Genomic DNA, 22,767 nt, shown 5'->3' with positions numbered 1-22,767 from the left:
TTCAGTAAAGGGACAATCAGGCCACCGGATGATAGCTCGAGGTTCAGCAGACAACAGTCCAATATGAGAACATAATGTGAAACAAAGTAGGGAGAAGCAATGCTTTGTGAATATTTAGAAAGACCCTATTCAGTGGCTGGTTCATAATAGAATAACAAGCTGAACATCTACAAATTTGTTTCAGCCTGCTGCACACATCAGGGCTGGGTACAGAGACAAATGACAAGCACCAGTTCACCCAAGCAATAAAGGGACCCAACAATGGAAGCAGAAATGGGGAAGTAGATTTAAGATTCAAATAAAAAATGAAAAGTTCATATGTTTATACTTTTACACAGTAGTTTCCACTCTACTGGTTTGTGAATACGGGTGTTCAACAATAATAATTTAAGCTGATTCCTTAATATTCTAGGGTTTCAGAAGAATGGTCATTAATATCTTTTTTCCCCTCTTCAAATCAAAGGATTGATCAGTTACAGAAAGTTACTCGAATTCATAGATCTTTGCAGCTAGTTACCATTTTTCTTACAGGACAACTTTAGACTCAAAAAGAAAAATATTGACCTCAGCAGAGACTTCTGGAAAGTCATCCCACTTTATGCTTTAATATTTCGAGCTACACAAATGAAATACCATTTGACAAATAATGCGTGGCGGGACATTTAGCGCACTCAACGATTTATCCTATTAGAACTGTGGTTCGCTCTTTGTTCCCCCCAGTTATGCAGAGCAATTAGCATTTTGTAAAGGTTACACAGACTTTGTTGCCATCATTCCTTATCATTTGGTTTGCCCAAGAAGGGCAGTAGAAGGTTTTGCTAAAGAAAAAGTTTGCCTCCCTCTATAAAAGCAGCAATTTTCCTAAATTCAGATCCCAAATGGCACGGTGTAATCTTAATTAAAATACAAAAAAATCATTATTACCTTGAGAGATCAAGATTGGGGGTGGGTGTTAAAACTGACCTAACAATTGACTAAACAAAATGACATGACATGTGCAAAACACACAGCGACTCAACATGAAACCCAAAGTCAACTTTAAAGCAGATTCTATGTTTCAAAGTAGTATTTTATGTTGGATTATTAGCAATACAAATATTTGCATTTTCATTTCACATCAACAGTATTTTTCTTATTCATTAATGTGCAGAAAGAAAAAAACCTGTAAACATTAAGCAAAGACATTAACCACTGAGGTTGAGCGTCGTCAATGTCCAAAAACCACCAGACACACATAAGGAAGAACCCTTCTGAACTCCACTGAAAGGGTAAATCTAACGCCGAGATTATTTATCTGACTTTTATAGAAGCTGAACTGCTGCCAGTAAAATTGGAAACATGCTGACACTAAAGGCGTGTGGGATCTTCTCAGGGGCAGGATGGTAAAATTAAATGACAGCTAAGATGATGAGTTATTTTTCACGCAGTATGACGTATTTGTCATAAACTTAATTCATACGTGCCAGTCACCCGTTCATAGCTGAAAGAAACTCAAATCCCATTTCCACATGCAGCAACACAGGTGATTCACCAATTAGCTCTGTGCTCATCATTTCCAAGAAGGCAGACATCCACCATTTCAGATTGGAAACGACAGTTATGGATGTGTGAAGATACTACAGAAGCACCACCCAAGCATCCTTTGGAAACATTACACATAACTGCAATACAAAGAGAAAATTCTCCAAGGTGCCTGATGAAGCATTTGAAATATACAAAGAGTGGCATAATACAATTGATACTAAAGACATAATATCTAGCCTGTGGGTCCTTCAGCTTTTCAAACACTAATATATCGGTAACCTCCCTCAAGAAAATTATGCTGGTTCAGCTTGGCTAACCTGAGGAGAGAGGGGAAAAAACGTTGTGCCAACTAGCAACAGCAACTCGTGCTGATCTTCTTGGCCTTCCAGTTACTGAGTGACTCACTGGTTTATTTAGTGATCTGCATTCATGGTTTCTTGTTCTAGTATACATGTTAACAGATGTCATACAAGTAATGGGTATCTTTAGCAATTTTGCAGAAAGAAATGGCAAAAATTTGGTCGATGCAAAGCAGCTGATAGGCGACAGGGTGCTGACATTAAACTGGACTTGTTGTACATTGCATCAGCTACCACATTTCCTCAGCTTAGAAATAAATCCTAACATTTATTGCTTATTTTATCTTTTCCTCACCCACACAGCTTGCATAACTAATCAATTTATTCACTTTACCTAGACAAGGAAAATAGGACATGTTCTCCATACTATTATTCAAGCCAGGTAGGCTGCTGCTGGTGGTGGTGGTGGTGGTTTCTTTTTTATATATATTTATACACACAATTGAAATCTCATGAATCCTGGCAGTGACATCATCTGCTGTTTCGGTGAGTGGCTCAGTAAGAAAGGCCATGGTCTAGCAGAGCAAAAAATCCAGCAATTTCTTCCAGAGACAGCATGTCAATCTTCAAACAGCTGTTCAGAAGTGCTGGTGTGGTGGCAGCCTTTTTTGCAGTTTGAGGAAAAAAAAAAAGTACTTTAAGACTAGAAAACGAGGCCGACTACCTCAGTTCAAACCAGGCCTCTGAAGCCGTCTGAACTAGAGGAAACATCTATTGCGCCACAGTCTGTCAGAAATGAAACGAAGGCATCACACTTCACAGAGAAACGGGATGGCAATAGCCTAATGGTGAGAGAAGAAAGGTTTCATTCTGGAAACTTGATGGCATGAATCGCGACTGTGGGAATGCAAGCGAGGCAAGCTCGACAAAGCTATGCAAGAAGCAGCTGCTGATGTGCCACCGAGGAGAGAGCCGAAGCCTTCATTGCTATGTTTACATTCATTCATACATGGATTATTCTGGATAATCAGGCTATGCAGGAACGCTGGAAGCTTTTACAACACAACACCTGCTCCCACCGGGCTCTATATGCGAGCAGGTTTTTCAGACTTTCTTTTTTTTTTTTCCTTGAATTTAATCAGGTGTTACTGAAAGCAGATGGATGGAGAAATGTATGCTTTTAATACTGCTGTGTTAATAGTTTCATTGCGGCAACTCTAGTGCTCTCAGGCCTGAAAAATGATCCTTTAATAAATCCAGTATGCTGATAATGACAAGCATTAAGCGAAGAGTCTTGCGAGTGAAAAAGTGAGTCAATGGTTTTAATAATTAAATAAATATAATTAAAATTTAAAAAAAAAAAAAAAAAAAAAAAAAAAAAAAACATCCTTATCTCACTAATATGGACTCCAAACTTAGGTTGGGCAGTTATGGCATTATAGTAATGAATATAGGCAAGGGGTGTTGGCGCCATTTACATTTGCAGTCCCTGTTCCACTGTCTCATTGGCGAGCTGAGAGGGGAATGCTACACTTTTTTTGGATGATTGCCGGTTTCCCCCAGAAGCTAAGCAGGCTAACCAGTGGCCAGACCGTCCATGCAGAATTTGACTACAAAGTCTAGAGGATTTGCCACAAGCAGCTGACCTGAATAATGATCAGTGACCACTCACATTTCAATGAATAAGCAGGTTTTTTTTGTGGGGGGGGGGGGATGCTCACATGCTCAAATGCAAGTGGCCATTCTTCCAGGAAGTGAACTAAAGCAGGAGCACTGCCAGCCAAGGAGACGCGCTGAAGAGGAATAATTGGCATAATTGAAATCAGGTAAGGTCTTGGTTTTTTAACATTGTGCCCCCCTCGTTTATGGGTCAAAATATTAGACTTTTCAATATAATACAGTCTAATGCAGTATCAACCATTATCACTTCAACACTAGATATGCGTTTTGTGTTTTAAGTATTCAGAAGTGTTGAAAAACATAAACCCCTACATTTCTGGTTCTATCACTGAACAATCTGGGGAAACAATTATTCAATTATGAGTAGAGCTGGGCGATAGAACGATAACGATATGTATTGCGAAATAACTTTTTCTCGATAGAAAAAATAAACTATTGCGATAGACCTTGCTCTCTTAAAAAAAAAAAAAAAAAAAAAAGAAAAGAACAGCCAATCCAAATTAAGTAGCGCAGAGCCGAACCAATCACAGCTGCAGCGTCACGTCACGTGACTTGTTACGTACAGCACAAGTGCCAAGCCGCACATGTGTAGTTGTTTGGGAAGCAGCCAGCCGGGCTGCCCAGGTAATGGAGGAAATGAGTGTGCCGACTAGAGAAAAATCAACCGAAAGCGTGGGTGACCAGGTTACCGAAGAGAAAAGAGATGATGGTTCCAATTCCGGAGAGATTGTCGAACGGAAGGGCCATAGAAGTTCCGTAGTGCGAAGGTATTTCGCAGTGATGTGTTGGTCGCGAACGAAATGGCTCTTAGAGCCGGACTTTTGACGTGAACGACGCAAGCCGGCTCCTTATCGCGAGCCATGGGTTTTTTTTCTTTCCTTCTCTCACCCTCTCTCTCGCACTTTTTTTCCGCTTCACTCCGCACGCGAGCCTTGTGCTTTGCGCTGGGAAGAGGGGGAGGGGCGGTAGTTACACTCGCAGTAGCACAGGAACAGAGCGGGAGGGAGAGAGAGAGAAAGAGAGCCAGGGATAACAACGTCACATTAGAAAGGTATAGTAATCATCCACAACTACTTTCAGTTGCGGATGATAAAGGATTCAGAAAGTTCAGAAAGCTATACAACAAGGAGAGATTGAAAATTTCCTTTTAGTTCTCAGTTTATTTGATATTGACAAAAGTTAGTCAATTTTGTCTGTTCTTCTGTAAAACAAACTGAGATTTATTTTTAGAATTAATATTTTGTTTCTAAGTGGAATTGTCAATTTAGTAGTCTGTTTTGTTTGTTCTATTTTGAAACTTAAACGCTTTAGCGGCTGCCTTTTGTGTAGTTTGCAACATTTGCCTTTATTTATCTGGAAAAGTCTCATGTTCCTTAAGTACATCTACCCTGTTGAACTTATTATGGGAAATAAATATTAAAATCAAGACAAGCTGCTGATTATTTCACATTTTACTTGTGAGCAACGGCACATTTAAATCTTACAAATATAGTTATTTGGCTTATATCGTGATATATATCGTTATCGCCTGAAATGAAAAAAACATATCGTGATATGAAAAAAATCTTATATCGCCCAGCTCTAATTATGAGCACCATTATATAGCCAGTTCTCTTTCACTACAGCCTTAGTCGTGCCATGGTTCAGCTATGCTCCTGCCAAGGCAGTGCTTTTGCTGTGCAAAAACATTTTTTATGAAAATTTTGTGAGAAAAAATAAATATTGGAGGACGTGAATAAATTCAGTCAGGAAGTCTTTATAAGCCGTGTAATGGTGTTTCTCTCGCAGAAATCCACATTTATTTCACTGACTTATTCTTAATCCTTGAACCTGAAAAAGGAAGCCAGATTTCCCACTGGCATTTCTGATTCACATTCCTCCCCAGAGAGGAGAATAACCACAATAATGAAAGGCATGTGAACACACCGCAGTGCTCTGAGGTTCTGCTCAGTTGTTAATGGACACCGCTGAATGAGAAAAAAAAAAAACATACCATAGTAGCAACCTGCCTCGAATGAAGTGGATCACGTGCTAAGGACGCCGACGCCTGCCCTCCTCCTCCATGATGCTTGGCTGACTTAACTGCCATGCCTGCAGTTTGCCTTATCAACTTATCTTTACTGCTGTGCAGCCAGGCAGGTGATGTAGAAAAGATCCTGCTTTGTCTTTTGTGCTTGTGCGCACACACACGGAGCTTTTTATCTCATATGCACAAAGCCCACAGCGGAGTGCCTTTAAAAGGCACAGACTCAGAACAAGCTGCAGAAAGCACTTCACGCATTAAAGCTCAACACTGGAAGAACACAAGCAAAAACAAAAATAATCTCTCTAGAAAAACTACAATGGAGCATTTCCCTTGAGAAAGATAAACTCATCACAAGTCAGGCGTTGTGGTCAAGTGCACACTGAGCTTTTGCAGCAAAGAAAAAGGAAACCGAGTCTCTGCTGCCGGTGCACTGTGAGTGAACACAACACCGACAACCTGGTCTGAAGAAGAGCTCAGGCAACAGTTAATAACATATTCTCAGTGCTACGAGTTAATCAGGAACGTTTTACAGTTCAGGAATTCAGCTGATGAGTAACACTAATGGCTAGTGCAGTTAGCAGTAGGTGACCTTTAATTCCTACTTCATCACAATTACGAGCAGCTGATAATGAGGAGTACAAGGGGCAGAGCCGGTGTTCACATGGTTAATGTAACAAACACAGATAATCTACAATGTAGGCAGCATTTGGAGCAGGACAGATAACCTGCAACAATAGCTCGCTGGCAGCCTGAAAATATTTCCCCATCGCCCACCGGCACAGACACATCAGTAATGGTTTGGACAGGACGCTTTGCGATTTCCATTCGCTGAAAACATTTCATCCATTCTCATGGTACGGTAATCCAGATGGCAACAGCAACCTGTTTGGTTAGTGTAGATTAGGGTTGGGTCATATTTTAAAATCACCCAGAAACCTGATATATTACCAAACGGTGGGTGGATGCATGTGTGCATGTTCAGCCCACCCGCTGACACCTCCAGAAGCAAAACTGAAGCAGAAGAGGAAAAAAAACAACAACAACAACAACAACAACAACATTCTGCATCATTATTATTTTTTTTAAACAAAAAAAAGGTTCTCTACGCTTTGAATACCAATTTTAGGAGCCAGATTATGATTGTGTTCTCTTCTTCTTTGTGGCAGTCAAACACTTTCAGTACAAAATATAAATATAATGTGAGTAACCAGAGTTTTGCCTTATACTAGCATCCGTCAGCCTGTGTTCATTTCTACTGTTTTTTTTTTTGTTTTTTGTTTTTTTTTAAACCATCAGCAGCTTGTACATTTTTTTATTTGTCAGTGTTAGGAAGGTTTAGTCTATATTATGGCCGGAAGAAGACAGCAGAAATTGCTGAGAAATGCTCCTCTTGTCTTATTGTCAGATCTGCTATATCATAGCACAGCATGAAATCTTTCCTTATTGGGTTTGCAGAACTATAATACATTACCAAGGCCTGCCACTGGCCTGCAACAGCACTTTTACAAACCTGGCTCCAAAAAGAAAACAGGTGGGTGTAACATACGCTATTAAACGATGGTGTCTGCAGCAAATATAGCAACATGACACTCGCTCAAGAATAACCTAGAACATAGGAATGGAGACTTCCACGCTGGTGCTTTGTCCTACAGTATTTTACACTTTACCTCTTAAAACCCTACTAAGAGAAACCCATTGTTGCATTTCAGGCCTGCTAATAGCATCAGAACTAGTGACAGTATCTGCCTCTACAGCTACCCTTGGAAAAAATTCAGAAACTATTCTAATGGCCATTAAGCCATAACTTTATTAATATATTTAAGGTGCCAAAGCTCCTCATTAAGGGTACAGGAAGGTCATCAAAGGTCGTCTTCATGAGGGAACAAGTCAACACCCATTACACAAATGCCATCAGTCCAGGGTTTCCCCACTGGCTTCTACTGCATGCTGAGACTCATTGTCAAGCTCGACACAAAAGATAGGAAGGCAGTCCCAACCTGTGACACAATTCCAACTATTTATCCATTGAGTTAAATTCTTAAGGTGGTCTGACACCAAATCGCTCAGCGATAACCTAATAGGAACTAATTCAATATAATCATTAATTTCTGTGCTGAGATTTTTTAAAGTTCCAGAGTTTGTATTTGTAGCGCAGGTTTTCTGCTTGTGTTTAAAACTAACAGAAAAACTATTGCATCAGTGATTAAATTATTCAGGCCACCGTTTCTATGTGAAATAATAGAGCAGAACACAGTTTCTGGAAAAATCTCTGAAAAGCGAAATTATAACACCTGACCAGTGGTTAGTGTGACTTTATGTAGATTTAAAGACAAATTTATGTTAGAAATAGGCCACTCTAATTATATAAATAAATAAATATATATGATACAGTCCACATAAAACAGTGCATCTTCTTCTGTGTGAGGCTCAGCACAGTGAAGTACAGTGCGGGCCTTAAATTAGCATCTAGGGATTAGCTTAATCATCTGAACATAAAAAAGCGGCTTCATAACCCACGTGGCTGTAATTAAAAGCCTGACTCCCTGCTCTGTATCCACAGGCTTTCAGCTGCACCTGTCCCTCTTTTGGCTCCTTGTGCTGATCTGGGGCAGCAGATCCCTGCCAGGCATACAGAGCAGCCTCTGCACGCGCTCAGTCTGTGCCGCAGCCAGCAGCGACTCAACGTCTGCCTTGTGTGAGGAACCTGGGGAGGAAACGCTCTCCAACAAAGTCAGACTGTGAACAAACACCTCTTTTACCCGCGTGCTCTGCCTTTTTCTCCTGAGGTGTTTCCTCCCCTCCCTTCCTCCCTCCTTTCTCTCTCTCTCTCCGCTCAGAGTGATAAAGTACAACAACTTGAGACTGCAGCGAGTAACTCCACTTGTCTTTGCAAATGACTTTCACCCCTCAGTCTCCCTCATTTCCAGAGGCTTAACACATTAAAGATAAAATCTCATTTCCCAGTCTAGCAGCACAGCTAGCCCACAGCTCAGTGAGACTGCATCAGGTACTGATGTTAAGAGCTTTTCTCCTGATCGCAAAATCCTGCAGCCAGGTGATTCGCTCTAATCTCACTACGACCACATCTCATGTTACAATTCGCTGCTTCTATTACATATTTTGCATTTCATTGAAAATTTCAGCTTTTTGAAAAGCAGGGGAAAAAAAGCCCTCTGTGGAACTGTATGAAAACATCACCATCGCATTAGAGTGTTTGCTGAAACAAGCACTCGATGGATCGTGCAACTAATTAATTTCCAGCAGAACAAGCAGAAAACATTCTCAGTTCCCATCTTTTCAAAAAACAGAATATGCTGCTCAGCGTTACCATACGAAACAGTAAACTGTCCAATTTTCATACGTTCAGTCCAGAAAAAGAAGTCACAGCTTCCCACCGAGGATTCAGATAAGATGCAAGTGGCATATTCTCACTGCTGGTTCATATTTCTAACCAATAAATCATACATGCATGCATGCCGCTAACACAAGGTCATCTCTGGGTTTCTGCTTTGTATTTTTAGCACCCTCTAGGGGTTACACAGCATGGCAAAGGTGTTTGCCTGCACTTTAACGTATTGTATGTTTTTATATATAAATATGAAAAGAATGCCCGCTGACATTTTCATATTAGAGATTGACCAGAGCTGGATGATTTTTAGCGTTCTTAGCTCAGACTGGTGATCGCAAGTCTGTTTATATGCTGGGCCCTTTCATGCTTTACACACAGCCAGCGTCACAGGCAAATAGTCACACCTAACAGGTCGGCAGTGTGGAAGGTATGCTGCTAGTGAAGCAAACCGTGGAGCTCAACATGGACATTTTAAAAGCAGCTAACAGTGGTTAAAGCTAAAGCTTCCCAGAGCTCAGAGCCAGCCGCAAGCCAGGAGCTTCGTTATGAACAGTCACAGGTTCAAAGCAGAAACAAGGAAAACTATGGAGACGAGTGACAAACAGAAGGAGTTGACATCACGTGATGTTGTGAAGTTAGAAACACCGGAAAATGGAATTACTGGCTTTTTGTTATACAAACCTGTTGCACCTACTTTTGCTTAGTAAAGTAAAATATGTCAGGCAAAAGTGAGAACACAACAGCTTATTTTCACTTGTTAATTATCTGTACTTCTTTCCTGTAGAAGAGAGTGCTTTATTTCCTGTTGTTGTGAGGAAGTGAGAGAAGATCGTGCAATTTACTGATGTTTAAAAACACCAGAATGGACCAAGAAAACTGCAATCTGTGCATTTTTTACTACATACGGCCAGCGGTCCAATCTCCGTAAATCAGCAGATATACAGGAATTTACAGTCATGGGTGGGTGACTGTTTTTGTGCTGGTGATAGCATGATTAAGAGGTGAAAGATCACTTAGCAGGTAAATTACATATAATAACAGTTGTTTCGCTGGAATACAAACGTTAAATAAAAGCAGAATAAATAGTGGTATTGGTTACGTGCCAATTTTGCGTGTTGGAATCAGCAGCAGAGTGTTGCATTCAGTGCATCAGCTAAAAAAGAAAAGTTAAAGAATGAAATATGTGACCAAATGCAGCACATCCGTGTTTAAGCTCTAGCTAAAGTAAAGGACCATGCTAGTTAGCAACAACACAAAGAAGTGCTCGTATCTTTGAACTTGGCAGCATTTTATTTAAATGCACAGCCCAACACTGCAAATTACATAAGGAGTTAGATTATATCATAACTAATTATTAATGTAAAACTAAGCAATACATGCACACAAAAATCCTAATTAAAAAAAAAAAAGTCCAACAAGTTCTTCATTTTTTTTTTTTTTTTTTTTTTTTTTTTTTTAAATCCACATTTACGATCTCAGCAATTACCTCAGCGAGTGCAAAATAAATGCAGTGCGGAGCTCTTATTTTCACCAAATCCTAATGTACAGCTGTGTGCAGTGTAATGAACTCGCACAGCGGTTATCATAAACCATGTTAAATTGTCTTAATCCTGCACTCACAGCCCCTCTAATTGCTCTTAACCCCACAGGATTCGGAGCGTTGATGTGATTTCCTTAATTGCAGAGAGCTTGCATTTCCTACACTTGTTTGCTGTCAAATAAAGAAATTCAGTGCAGCCTAAAATTACTCCCAATTCCAGAAACATGCCTGGAAGGCCAGACCTGTGTGTGTGTGTGTGTGTGTGTGTGTGTGTGTGTGTGTTTTTGGTGCAAGAACATGTTTTGCGAGGGCAGCCTAAATCCATTCAATTTCAATTTTGTTTCTGCACACTTTGGATTCAGATTTCCTGTAGGCGCAGCCTCGAGGTTCCCGAGCACTCTGAAATCGCTGCTTGCTATTGGCATGAAACATCATTCCCTCTCTCCCACATAACGTCAATAGAGCAGAAAAGAGATTTTTTCACAGGACCAAAGGCTAAACTCTTATTCAACTTTAATGTTTATCAGAATAGCAACAGAGGAAACAGACACACAGCTCCAGGTCAAACAGTTTGAGGAAAAGCAGGGACCAGGCCCTGAAGACAATTGTTCCGAGCATCGGAATCTGGGGCATTTAGATGACTTTATGTGTCTAGTTGGCCCAGTTCCTAGAATTTAGTTTTGTTGACGAGAAAAATGTCAACTGTTACTTCTACACATCTCCCTATAAAGTTTCGGCTGCCAAAGGAGATATCATTTATTTAACATGTTATGTTTTTCAAGGGGCTTCTTAAGTAACACCCACATTATGCTAATATGTACAGAGAGTCTCTGCGTACAATACGCTGCCATTAAAGTATTTGCTCGTCTATAACAATGTAGGCTAAAGATGCAGTTTCTCAATTAAAATCCTTTCATTGGGTCCAATCATACGTCTGTGACGCCGCAGCTACATAACAGCCCGTAAATGGTTCTTTGGAATAAATAAAAAGTAAATAAAGCATCAAAGGTTTGTTTATTTCCCCCAAAAGTACAAATGTCAGACTTTCAATGTTTTTCGAGGCCCGTGGGAAGCCTGGAGGACAGAAGGGTCAAACAAATATCTGATTTGCATTGTGACTGTGGGGTAGGAATACATCACAAGCAGACAGCCAGGGAATTCAAAATCAGACTGAAGCACTGGGGGTATTTATACAGAAACTAGTGCGCGCTCGAGTAATTTGTCCAGTAAGCTGTGGTTCAACAAACTGCAGTTTAAAAAAAAAAAAAAAAAATTTAAACAAGATGTTCTTGTAATATTTTTCCCCTGTTAGGATTCTCCTTTTCCTGAGGCGCTCTACATAAATGTCCTTGTTTACTATGAGCTCTGCTCATTAATAAGACCAGGCTGTCATTGAGTGACCTTCTGCTGACTGTAAAAGCAGTATATGCAAGTGCGTGTGAGTCAAGGAGTGTACCGCACTGCACATGTGTCAGAGGCGAAATGCACAAGGTCCTGCAGTGATGAATGAACAGTAACCCACCCTATAGTGTGTGGCTCATAAATGTAGCCTCCAGTGTACAGAAGCCTGTATGATTCTCATTTCGCTGTGACAGGGTCGTGAATCTTGGCCAACTTTCTTTCCAAGTGCACACTATATCTTCTGGACTTTTATCAGAACTGATCACATCCAGTTAGCAGGAGCCAGTAAAAATGGAACCTGACCTAGGATGACTAACAAGTACAGTGGCTTGCAAAAGTATTTGGCCCCCTTGAACTTTTCCACATTTTGTCACATTACAGCCACAAACATGAATCAGTTTTATTGGAATTCCACGTGAAAGACCAATACAAAGTGGTGTACATGTGAGAAGTGGAACGAAAATCACACATGATTCCAAACATTTTTCACAAATAAATAACTGCAAAGTGGGGTGTGCGTAATTATTCAGCCCCCTGAGTCAATACTTTGTAGAACCACCTTTTGCTACAATTACAGCTGCCAGTCTTTTAGGGTATGTCTCTACCAGCTTTGCACATCTAGAGACTGAAATCCTTGCCCATTCTTCTTTGCAAAACAGCTCCACAACTGCCCTGTGACAGCCTCGGAGGTTGTCTAAGAGAATACTGGGAGCAACAACACCATGAAGTCCAAAGAACACACCAGACAGGTCAGGGATAAAGTTATTGAGAAATTTAAAGCAGGCTTAGGCTACAAAAAGATTTCCCAAGCCTTGAACATCCCACGGAGCACTGTTCAAGCGATCATTCAGAAATGGAAGGAGTATGGCACAACTGTAAACCTACCAAGACAAGGCCGTCCACCTAAACTCACAGGCCGAACAAGGAGAGCGCTGATCAGAAATGCAGCCAAGAGGCCCATGGTGACTCTGGACGAGCTGCAGAGATCTACAGCTCAGGTGGGGGAATCTGTCCATAGGACAACTATTAGTCGTGCACTGCACAAAGTTGGCCTTTATGGAAGAGTGGCAAGAAGAAAGCCATTGTTAACAGAAAACCATAAGAAGTCCTGTTTGCAGTTTGCCACAAGCCATGTGGGGGACACAGCAAACATGTGGAAGAAGGTGCTCTGGTCAGATGAGACCAAAATGGAACTTTTTGGCCAAAATGCAAAACGCTATGTGTGACGGAAAACTAACACTGCACATCACTCTGAACACACCATCCCCACTGTCAAATATGGTGGTGGCAGCATCATGCTCTGGGGGTGCTTGTCTTCAGCAGGGACAGGGAAGCTGGTCAGAGTTGATGGGAAGATGGATGGAGCCAGATACAGGGCAATCTTGGAAGAAAACCTCTTGGAGTCTGAAAAAGACTTGAGACTGGGGCGGAGATTCACCTTCCAGCAGGACAACGACCCTAAACATAAAGCCAGGGCAACAATGGAATGGTTTAAAACAAAACATATCCATGTGTTAGAATGGCCCAGTCAAAGTCCAGATCTAAATCCAATCGAGAATCTGTGGCAAGATCTGAAAACTGCTGTTCACAAACGCTGTCCATCTAATCTGACTGAGCTGGAGCTGTTTTGCAAAGAAGAATGGGCAAGGATTTCAGTCTCTAGATGTGCAAAGCTGGTAGAGACATACCCTAAAAGACTGGCAGCTGTAATTGTAGCAAAAGGTGTTTCTACAAATTATTGACTCAGGGGGCTGAATAATTACGCACACCCCACTTTTCAGTTATTTATTTGTAAAAAATGTTTGGAATCATGTATGATTTTCGTTCCACTTCTCACGTGTACACCACTTTGTATTGGTCTTTCACGTGGAATTCCAATAAAACTGATTCATGTTTGTGGCTGTAATGTGACAAAATGTGGAAAAGTTCAAGGGGGCCGAATACTTTTGCAAGCCACTGTATATGAAGTTCAATCTAGTTTTAGGTTTGGTTGGGCTCGAGTTTCCTCCAGGTCAGTATTCGTCCTAATGATCATTGAAAATTAAAAATAACTGCATAATCAGTGGCTCCATAGTTGTTTACACACTCGCCAAACAAGTGAAAGCTCAAAGGAAGGAGAAACAAATCCCTTTGCAGTTTACATCAGGAAGGGCATCCAGGCTAAAATCTGCCAAGTCCAACATGTGGAGCTACTTGCTGTGGTGAGTACTTATTGCTGCATATTCAACCTTAATGTTATATCTCTGTTTACAGTCAAGAGGCACAAAGAAACTGCCATCAGCTGTTTTGGAATGCAATATAAAAATCACATGAAATTTCACAAAGCCCTACCAACATCACATCAGTGTCTAAAACAGCATAATAAGTATCTGCAATGGTGAAAATTCAAGTTTTAACCACTTCAGAGCCATAAAATCAGAGCTGTGTCTAGAGCAGAGCTTCCTAAAATCACTGCCGCTCTGACATGTTTTTCATCAACATTTTAACACATAAAAAGAAAAAAAGACCCAGCCATGTTTTCATATTGCATTTACAAAAGTCTTAAAGTCTTGATCTAATCACTACATTTACATGTAGTATGCATGTAATGAAAGTGTCACTCCTATAACTTCCACAGTACACCAAGAAATATTCGAATAAATCAGGTTTCCCAATGCAAAACAGTCAAAAAGAAGTTAAAGTAAAAAGATGTTACCAGAAATGTGAATCAGCCAAAATCAGCAAACGTGCACACATACCTCAAAGACTTTCTTTAAAAAAATAATTAAAAAATAATAATCGACAACCAAAACTGTAAGACAAAAAACAAGTACTGGTCATTTTAGCAGCACTGCGATTGTGATGTTAACGTAGCCTGCAGCACAAAGGTGTAACATACATCTCCAATGACATTAAAACACAACCGATGAACTGTATCAATGACACTCCCCTGGCCTGAGTAATAGCACATTTATCACTGGCAGTAAATATTGACAGACTGCAACACTATTTGTGAACATCTCTTCTAGCTAACCAGCTGTTTCCAGCAGTTAGACAAACTAAGTAAACACAGCATGAGTCTCTCTCATCATCATCTCCATAAACAGATACTGGCAGAGAGGAATCTGCAGCCAAGGGATGACACTTTTTGTGCCAAAGCTTTCCGGTTTCTGCTTTTAGTCATTTGTAGTCCCGGCATGATTGACCAATGATATTCGAGCAGGCCTTCAATGTTCGCTAGCTTTAATTACCTGCGTTCATCCTTAGATTCTATCAGGGAAAGGTGCAATGAATGGAAAGTCTTGGCCCAAACATAGTTATCTGTTACATAACAGCTGGGCACATCTGGTAGCAGCAGCCCCAGTCATAAAATGATCACCAGCGGTTTTCTGAAAAATTGTGGGCCGTGAATAGGAGCGTTGCCTCACAGCAGAGTCTGAACCTGTCATAAAGCTGACGGCTCCCTGTGTGTGCTCCCTGTGCCCGAGTGGGTTCTCTCCAGGTACTCCGGCTCTCTCCCACAATCCACAGAGATACATGTTAAGTGGGTGCGAATTGGTCTCTGTCTCTCTCTTTTAACCCTGTGATAGACTTGTGATAGGCTGTAAGACCTGCCTTACACTTGCACATCGCCCCAACTCACGTTTACCAATAAAGGCTAGATGCTGTACAGCTGTCCCCTGTGCTTGGTTTTTGCTCAAACTATAAGCGGTGACATTTGGAGATTGTTCATTTAAAATGATCTTTTATTCAGATTCATAATCACGCTGGCCGCAGCCAAAAGCTCACGATTCAGACTGCTCTAAATGCATCACTTTACACATTTTTTCCTAATCTCAGCTCAGCATGATGACAATAATGTTGGCCATCTCAGGCACTCAACTCTGGCTGCAAGTACAGAGCTAGCAGAAGCCAATCAGAAGAAAGCCGAGCTAAAGGAAAACTAGCCTTAGAAGGAGAGCAGAACTTATTTCAGACAGAGGGTGACCTGCAGGCCTACACCAAGCCTGAGTATAATGATTGTTTTGTCCACACAATGATGTAAAGCTATTTCGATAAAGCTACTGTAAAGATAAAAATAGTGGCTACCCCTTAGCCTCCAAGTTGATGCACCTATGATCATCAATTTCTAAATCCTAAGTTGCATCGTTTGAGTAATCATGTTCATGAGATCTTCATAAAACTTGAGGTCAAATCACAGAGATTTGATCTCAGCCAACATTTTAAGTGGATGCACCTATGGTATCAATTTGAAAATCCTAGGTCACTTCCTTCTTTGGTTATGGCAAGACTCTCAGAAAACCTGACCTCAAGGTCACTCATATTCAAACTCATCTGAGATTTTCAGTGGATAAATCTATGGTATCAATTTGAATATTCCTACGTGGCTCCATTCGAGTTATAGTATTCACAAACTTGGATGTCCATAGTGCTGCCTGCCAAGGGGGGATAAAAGTATGTTCCTGAAAATGAGCATTAAAGGCCCCCTTTACAAATGAGATTAATGTTTTAAATAATAAATAAATAAATAAATAAATAAATAAATAAATAAATAAATAATCAGGCAACTTGATTTGAATAGCTTTAAAAATATTCAAGACCATTAAGAATAGTATTTAAGTTCAAAAGGTCAATGATGCCACTCCTGATGAGGAAGTTAAGACCTGACCAAAACTCTGCTTATGAAGAAACATTTCTAGCAAAATACCAAAAGGCTGTGTAAGCACAATTAAAAGCTTTAGCAAGTTAGCATAAATGCTTTTATCAGCCAGTCCACTCATGCAATCAGTTAGCTGCTCAGCACAACCAGCAGCAGGTCAGACCACACAGCCTCTTTTTTTAATTCCACCCTCTCTTCTCATCTTCTCTAACCTCCACTTAACCTGAACTGCTGGAGCAGGCAGGAGGAAGCTGAGCCACCTCTGCTTCAACACGAGTCCTTAATATGAGCCAGGAAATGTGCAAATTACCTTTCTGTCACTGTCACGGTGGGGAAGAGCTAAGCCAGCTTGTGTTTTCCGGAGCAGTGTGGACTACTCATTCAGAGACCATATGCACGGGCACATGATTACAGCTTACACTACGTGCACCTGATGCAGACAGAATTATATTAGCAGAGTGCAGAGTTAAATGCCATGGATGAACATGTCCATCTACACTGAAGGTGCGACATCGAAAAAGTTGAGTCACGCTGGCGTCTTTGTTAAAGACAGAACTTGTTAAATGACTTGCAGCATTCTTGTGCCATTAAATGCTCTTCTATTAATGGTATAAGTTGGCTTCATTCTTCAGATCAGGCTGTCTACTCCCTTATCAAACCGTTGTGGCGGCTGACAGCTGTTATCACACAGCTTGCTAATATGTAACAGGCTTTCCCTGCCTTGCGGATGTCCTTTAATCCCCATTCAAAACATTTCTTTGTCATTTAAGATATCAAATACTAACTTGAGCGGGGGAAAGTAATCCTTAGAGATCTGTGCAGAATAGGCTGGCTTTATCATTCCCACAATGCAGTGTTATTCACAGATAACAACAAGACACAGAAGACACCACTGTGGACTTCTGAGGGGGCATTTATTAACATTTGTGGGCTAAATAGCAAAGTGGTTTGATTAATTCAGAGATATGAAAGAAGCTCTAACCGATGCACCAAAGCTGCCTTTTCTCTGTCCTCTCCACTCCAGCCAAGTTTGCTAGACTGGGCAACTGGCAATCGCAACCGCCACAAAGTTCACACTAACACACATGCAAGCCCGTACATCCATGAAAGCCTCTATTCAGCAGATTTTGCCTCATTTGAATTAGAGAAGCTGCCATTGTCTACCAAATGTGGTCTGGTTTGGTGGGCCCTTTCATTTTCTTGGGGAAAAAAAGGAAAGTGGACCAACATAACTTACCCAGCATCAGCTTGGGCCTCTCACTTATTCATTCCTTTTTAACTTATGTCAGCCCATACTAACTGAATCTGATGACATTATTTCCAAAAGCTTTTTACTCTTCTACCCTACCTACTACAGAAACATTCTGTTGGCTGTTGAGACAAATTCAATTCAAAACTCGTGTGAAAATGGTGAAGGCTACTGTGATACCTTCAGCTTGGCTCATCTTACAGTTTTTCCTTCCCCTTTAAAAGTCTACAGTTGGGCGAGTCTCAGTTTTTTTAGTTATCCATTTAATTCAAATTGTGCACTGGAATCAAGTGGCAGAGTGGAGCAATATTAAGCACATTGCTGTTTTACTGATTTCCTTCTTTCACAAAACAGGGTAAGTGACTGATTTACCAATTAGGATGTCTTTAGTGGTTGCCACTTACAAGCAATAGTTTTGCAACCTGATCAATGGGGATAAGAAATGTCATGTTATCCCCACCTGTATGTTCATTTACAGGCTGAAAGTGGAGGCATCTGTCAACAGATTTTTAGTTTGGCTTCTACAGGTTGCCAGTTTAGTGCACTTTTCAAACCAAGTAAATCATAATATATCATTAGTCATTGTTAGCTGCTGAACCTTCAGGGTGTGGTTACAAATTTACAACATTACCCATACAACATTAGGATACAAATGCACAACGTAAGAGAAAATATCATGTAACACTAGTTTGGTGTTCCATACAAGCCAAATAATTACTTTCAGAAATCTATATGCAAGTTATTGAGCATGAGCTCCACCAGGAATATTCTGGCAGTCTTTCATTTGTTGTCTTTCTGGGCAGCCAGAGTACCCAGCAACGTCTCCACACACGCGAGTGATGTTCAAGAAGCACCCCACACAGCTGTGCATTGTTAGTCTGTAGGTGCCAATTAGCATGTGACCAATGCGTAGCATCCATAGCATCCCCCCTGAGCTGTGCGTCTTGTCTTTTACGACTGCATGCCTGCACAACTAATGTGTTGGTTTAATTCTCATAGTCTTTTAGAGCAAAGGAATCAAAGATACTGTTACAACACAGCCTAAAAGTTGCAATATAAAGTGAAAACTAACATCAGAGTTTGTTGAAACATTGGCTTTTATTTTAAATTACTTAATAACCTAAGCTTTAAAAAAGAAAAAAAGAAAAAAAAAAAAAAGCACGGTGAGAAGTAGTGCCGACTCCTCCAAGCTAACCTCCTGCACGCCTTTGTCTCAGCTGATGAGGTGTGGATAAAGGCCTGCCTGAGGTTAGCTTTTCCAGCTGTAGACAATCAGCAATTAGGCCCAGACAACACCTAAAGACTCTGGCAGTGCAGCCGCAGAGGGGCATAACAAGCTACTATATGGCACTCAAGCAGTGTTATATGTGTGTGCCATCACACTACATTTATGTAGACTACGGCAAAGACACAGGGAGCACCTACAATTTTGTTGTACATGTACAATGACAATAAAAAGCTATTGTCCTATTCTATTCTAAATGTGACCCATCAGAACCAGTTCAGTCAGTTTCTTGTAACAGAAGTGACTCACTGCACAAAAAAGGGTTGTGTCAGCAAATACAATGCTGCGATAAAACAACGCAAAGTTCTTTACACACACACACACACACACACACACACACACACACACACACACACACACACACACACACACACACACACACACACGTCTAACATTACTACTCATACTTTAGCTGATGCTAACCATAGCAGCTACCGCTAAATATCTCAGTCCAGCTTTATCAGCTGCTTCAACATCACCTTAAGATGAAGGCCCAATGAGAACCTCTAGGCACTGAACACATACTAATGTGAAAGCATTGAGGAAAACTGTTTAGGCAAAATGTGAAGTTTCACAGAGCTAGAAATATCTAAAAATACTCAACACTGCAGCTCCTTTGGTCTTTTATATGCAACACATCAGCAATCAAGCGTGACGGTTCTAAAAAAAAAAAAAACAACAAGCAAAAACTTTCTTTATGGTTAGACAAATGAGCAAATGGCACTAAAACTCCAGACTTATCTAATTAAAACACCATACTACTTTCTGACCGGAGAGCCTGTAAGGATGTTCATTTATTTCTCATGAGTGGCTGCCCATGAAAATCTTGTCAAACAAGAACTTGCAGAAGCTCTGCAATGAGTAAAATTTTGCAAATTGTGGCACAATTTCTCTACAGAGCGCTCAAAAATGGATTCACAACACCACCACCACATATCTGCTTTCCAGTATGACAAGCCCGAGAGTGTTTCACGGTTTATGTCACTCTGATTTGAACGTCTTTGGTTGTCATTCGCTTACTTGGGCAGTACACGTAGTTTGAAGCTGATACCTTGAGCTGTGGGGGGAAATGAGGTTGGGCGTCTGTGTTGAAACTAGCCAGCAGACTGTAGAGCCTCGTCTTGCTACATGCGTTTATGTAGGCCTACACGTAGGTGATTATTTTCATTTTCATATCCTTTAAATAAAACGATACATTGTAGGTGATAAAGAACAGAGTCTGGATACAAAGGAACGATCACGTGAAAGTAACCCTTCCCTGCACTTTTTAACCGCGATCTGACGTCTGTCAACCTGTGAACGCAGCACGGCGAGCTTCACATTTTTTGACAACTTCCTGAAGTCTGTGTTATTGTAAGTTTACTGCCACGCTCAGGTCGGGGTTAGCTACGTGGCTTTCCGTTCATCCTAGTCGCTCTTACCGCTGGCTTCCCACTGCTAAGACGGCGCTAAAACACAGTCCATCTTGGCAAGTCATGTTACACACACACACGCACAGCATGGGAATGCAGCTAAAAGCTTGATATATCGGGGTTAAACCTTCCGAGGCGAGAACAGGAGCACTGTGGAGTGTGTACTCCGCGGAATCTGCGCCTCCCCAGTGCGAACAAACTCCCATTTGAAGTGTTTCTCGCGGACACCTCCACCGCGGTCACACGGCGAGAGAAGCCGCTACTGCCGAGCCTCCCTTACCTGTATCTGGGGGATGCCGCCCGGACCGTCCACTGAGTCGGGCGAGTTGTCGAAGACTCTGTCCTTGTACAAAGACCACAACCCGACATTTGGGAGAAAAAGAAGAGCCGCTATGAGCAGCCCGGCGAACTGCAGCAACCTCTTCTCTTTCCGCCTCATCTCTCCGGGAGTAAGCGCGTGAAGCTACGGCGGTGCGAACTGGCGAGTCCCGAACCCCCGCTTTTCCGAGCGGAGACAACTTTCACTCCGGCTGTGGGGACCGACACCGGCACTGTGACGCTCCTCGGCTGGGAGCTCCGCCGCTAGGGGGAGTGAGGAGTTAAACCAGAGCGGGGGGAGGAGGGAGGCTGGAGGTTCAACCTCAACAGATGACTTTTTTGGTTTTTTTTAGAAGAGAAACTAAGACTACTCTTCATACTGCAAGTCTTTGTTGTGTACTTATAGCCAACAGAGTGAAGCTACAGCACCACCATCCCGTCTATGAGCCCGGAAAGTTCTCTAAACAGCCGACGGCCTGTGCTGCCTTTAAGTACGCCTCGTAAATATGGCAAACTTTAAGAGAGTTCGCTGCGTTCTCCTTATCAGTCCAGTTTTATTTTTGCAAATTTGCTTGAAAGTGTCGGCACACATGTGAAACCCGCCATATTCGAGTTGCTTCTGCATGTGAAACTGAGAGATTATAAAGTCGTGAACTTTGACCCTGAAGCACCTGATTGTGTGTACGACTGCTAGAGTTGCTTTGATATTGAATTCGTTGACCGATTTGTGTGTATGAGCTGAAAGCTACATAATCAGAAAGGCAAGTTTTCAAAAAAAAATTATCCTGAACTTGCGAATCCAGCATTGCTTTAGACATCGGCCACTTGTCTGTGAGAGTTAAAATGTGACCATAGCACACACGGGGCAGATTCTACCACAGAGAGAAGGGGGGGGGGGAGTCATTTAATGATTTAGTATGCATTTAAATAAATCATATGACTCACATGGTGCGACCTTCTGAATCACTAGATCTCATCTCAGCTGATGGCCCCTGGTAATTTATGAAACAGCATTAATTTGGGTAATATTTCATCTAATCTTATTTGTGGCATTGTACTGAAATTGTTTGCAGGTTACCTAGAAGATCGTCTTAAATGAATAGAACTGAATGCAGCTGTCTAAAATTATTTCATGCTTCTGAAGAAAAAAAATCTATGTTTTATGTCACAACTGAAATTAGACAACATTTAGTTTTAAGATTATTAGGAAGTCAAGACTGGATATACTCCCTTTGATGGCTAAATAAGAAGTCGCTTGTTATAGTGGCTGATTCCTGCTATTGGGTGGCTGCTTCTAGGAATTCTCTACAGCAAGTCGTTTGATGTGTAAAGTCCACAGTGCATTTCCACAGGTGTAGTGGAAGTGGACTGGTATTTGTACAGTGCTTTCTAGTCTTACTGACCACTCAAATCAGTTTAGACTACAAGCCATTTAACCATGCGTAGACCGCTTGATTTAAGGCAATGAACTGCCTGACATCCATGAAAAATGTAAAATCACCACTTTGTCTAACTGGGAGAAGCTGGAGCAGCTGGAGAGTACTCATCTAGGCAAAAGGAGAATACACAAACTCCACACCAAATGGCCCCAGCCAGGATTTGAACCAGGAACTCTGATGAAGTTAGGTGATAATGTGCACCACCATTTCTGCCATTATACGAAGAAGGTTCTATGTTTGAGCCACAATCCTAACCTAACCTTGTTAAGGTAACTGGTTCTAAATTGGCTGTAGGTGTGGATGTGAGAGCATGTGGTTGTCTCTCTATGTGCTAGCCCTGTGATGGACTGTTGACCTGTTCGGGGTGTATCCCACCTCTTGCGCACTGTCAGTTGGGATACGCTCCTGTGACTCTGAATTGGATAAGTGGTTAAGAGAATGGATGGATGGATATTTGTGCAGTCGATTTCACAGGCAGGACTTTCCAATTTTAACAGTGTTTGCGAATGCCCAGCGCGAGACGCTGGTTATTTTGTCTTTGCCACTCAGCAGGGAATTACCTCTGTGCTTTCAGTGATGTCACAGTAAAGAAATACACCCCAAACA

General features: G+C 41.3%; 1 protein-coding gene across 1 annotated transcript in view; it reads right to left on the bottom strand.

Annotated features, from left to right (window-relative positions):
* LOC134635850 (polypeptide N-acetylgalactosaminyltransferase 10-like) overlaps positions 1-20,994 on the bottom strand; it is a 123,361-nt gene extending 102,367 nt beyond the window's left edge. Inside the window, exon 1 of the mRNA XM_063485442.1 lies at positions 20,685-20,994. Coding sequence (XP_063341512.1) covers positions 20,685-20,843 — 159 coding nt within the window. The 5' untranslated portion in view covers positions 20,844-20,994. The remainder of the gene's footprint in view (positions 1-20,684) is intronic.
* Positions 20,995-22,767: the final 1,773 nt, after the last annotated feature.

The sequence above is a fragment of the Pelmatolapia mariae genome, linkage group LG10_11, assembly GCF_036321145.2.
Source record: "Pelmatolapia mariae isolate MD_Pm_ZW linkage group LG10_11, Pm_UMD_F_2, whole genome shotgun sequence".
In the NCBI taxonomy this organism is placed as follows: Eukaryota; Metazoa; Chordata; class Actinopteri; order Cichliformes; family Cichlidae; genus Pelmatolapia; species Pelmatolapia mariae.
The sequence above is the reverse complement of the archived record's forward strand: the minus strand, read 5'-3'. Positions and strand labels throughout refer to the sequence as shown.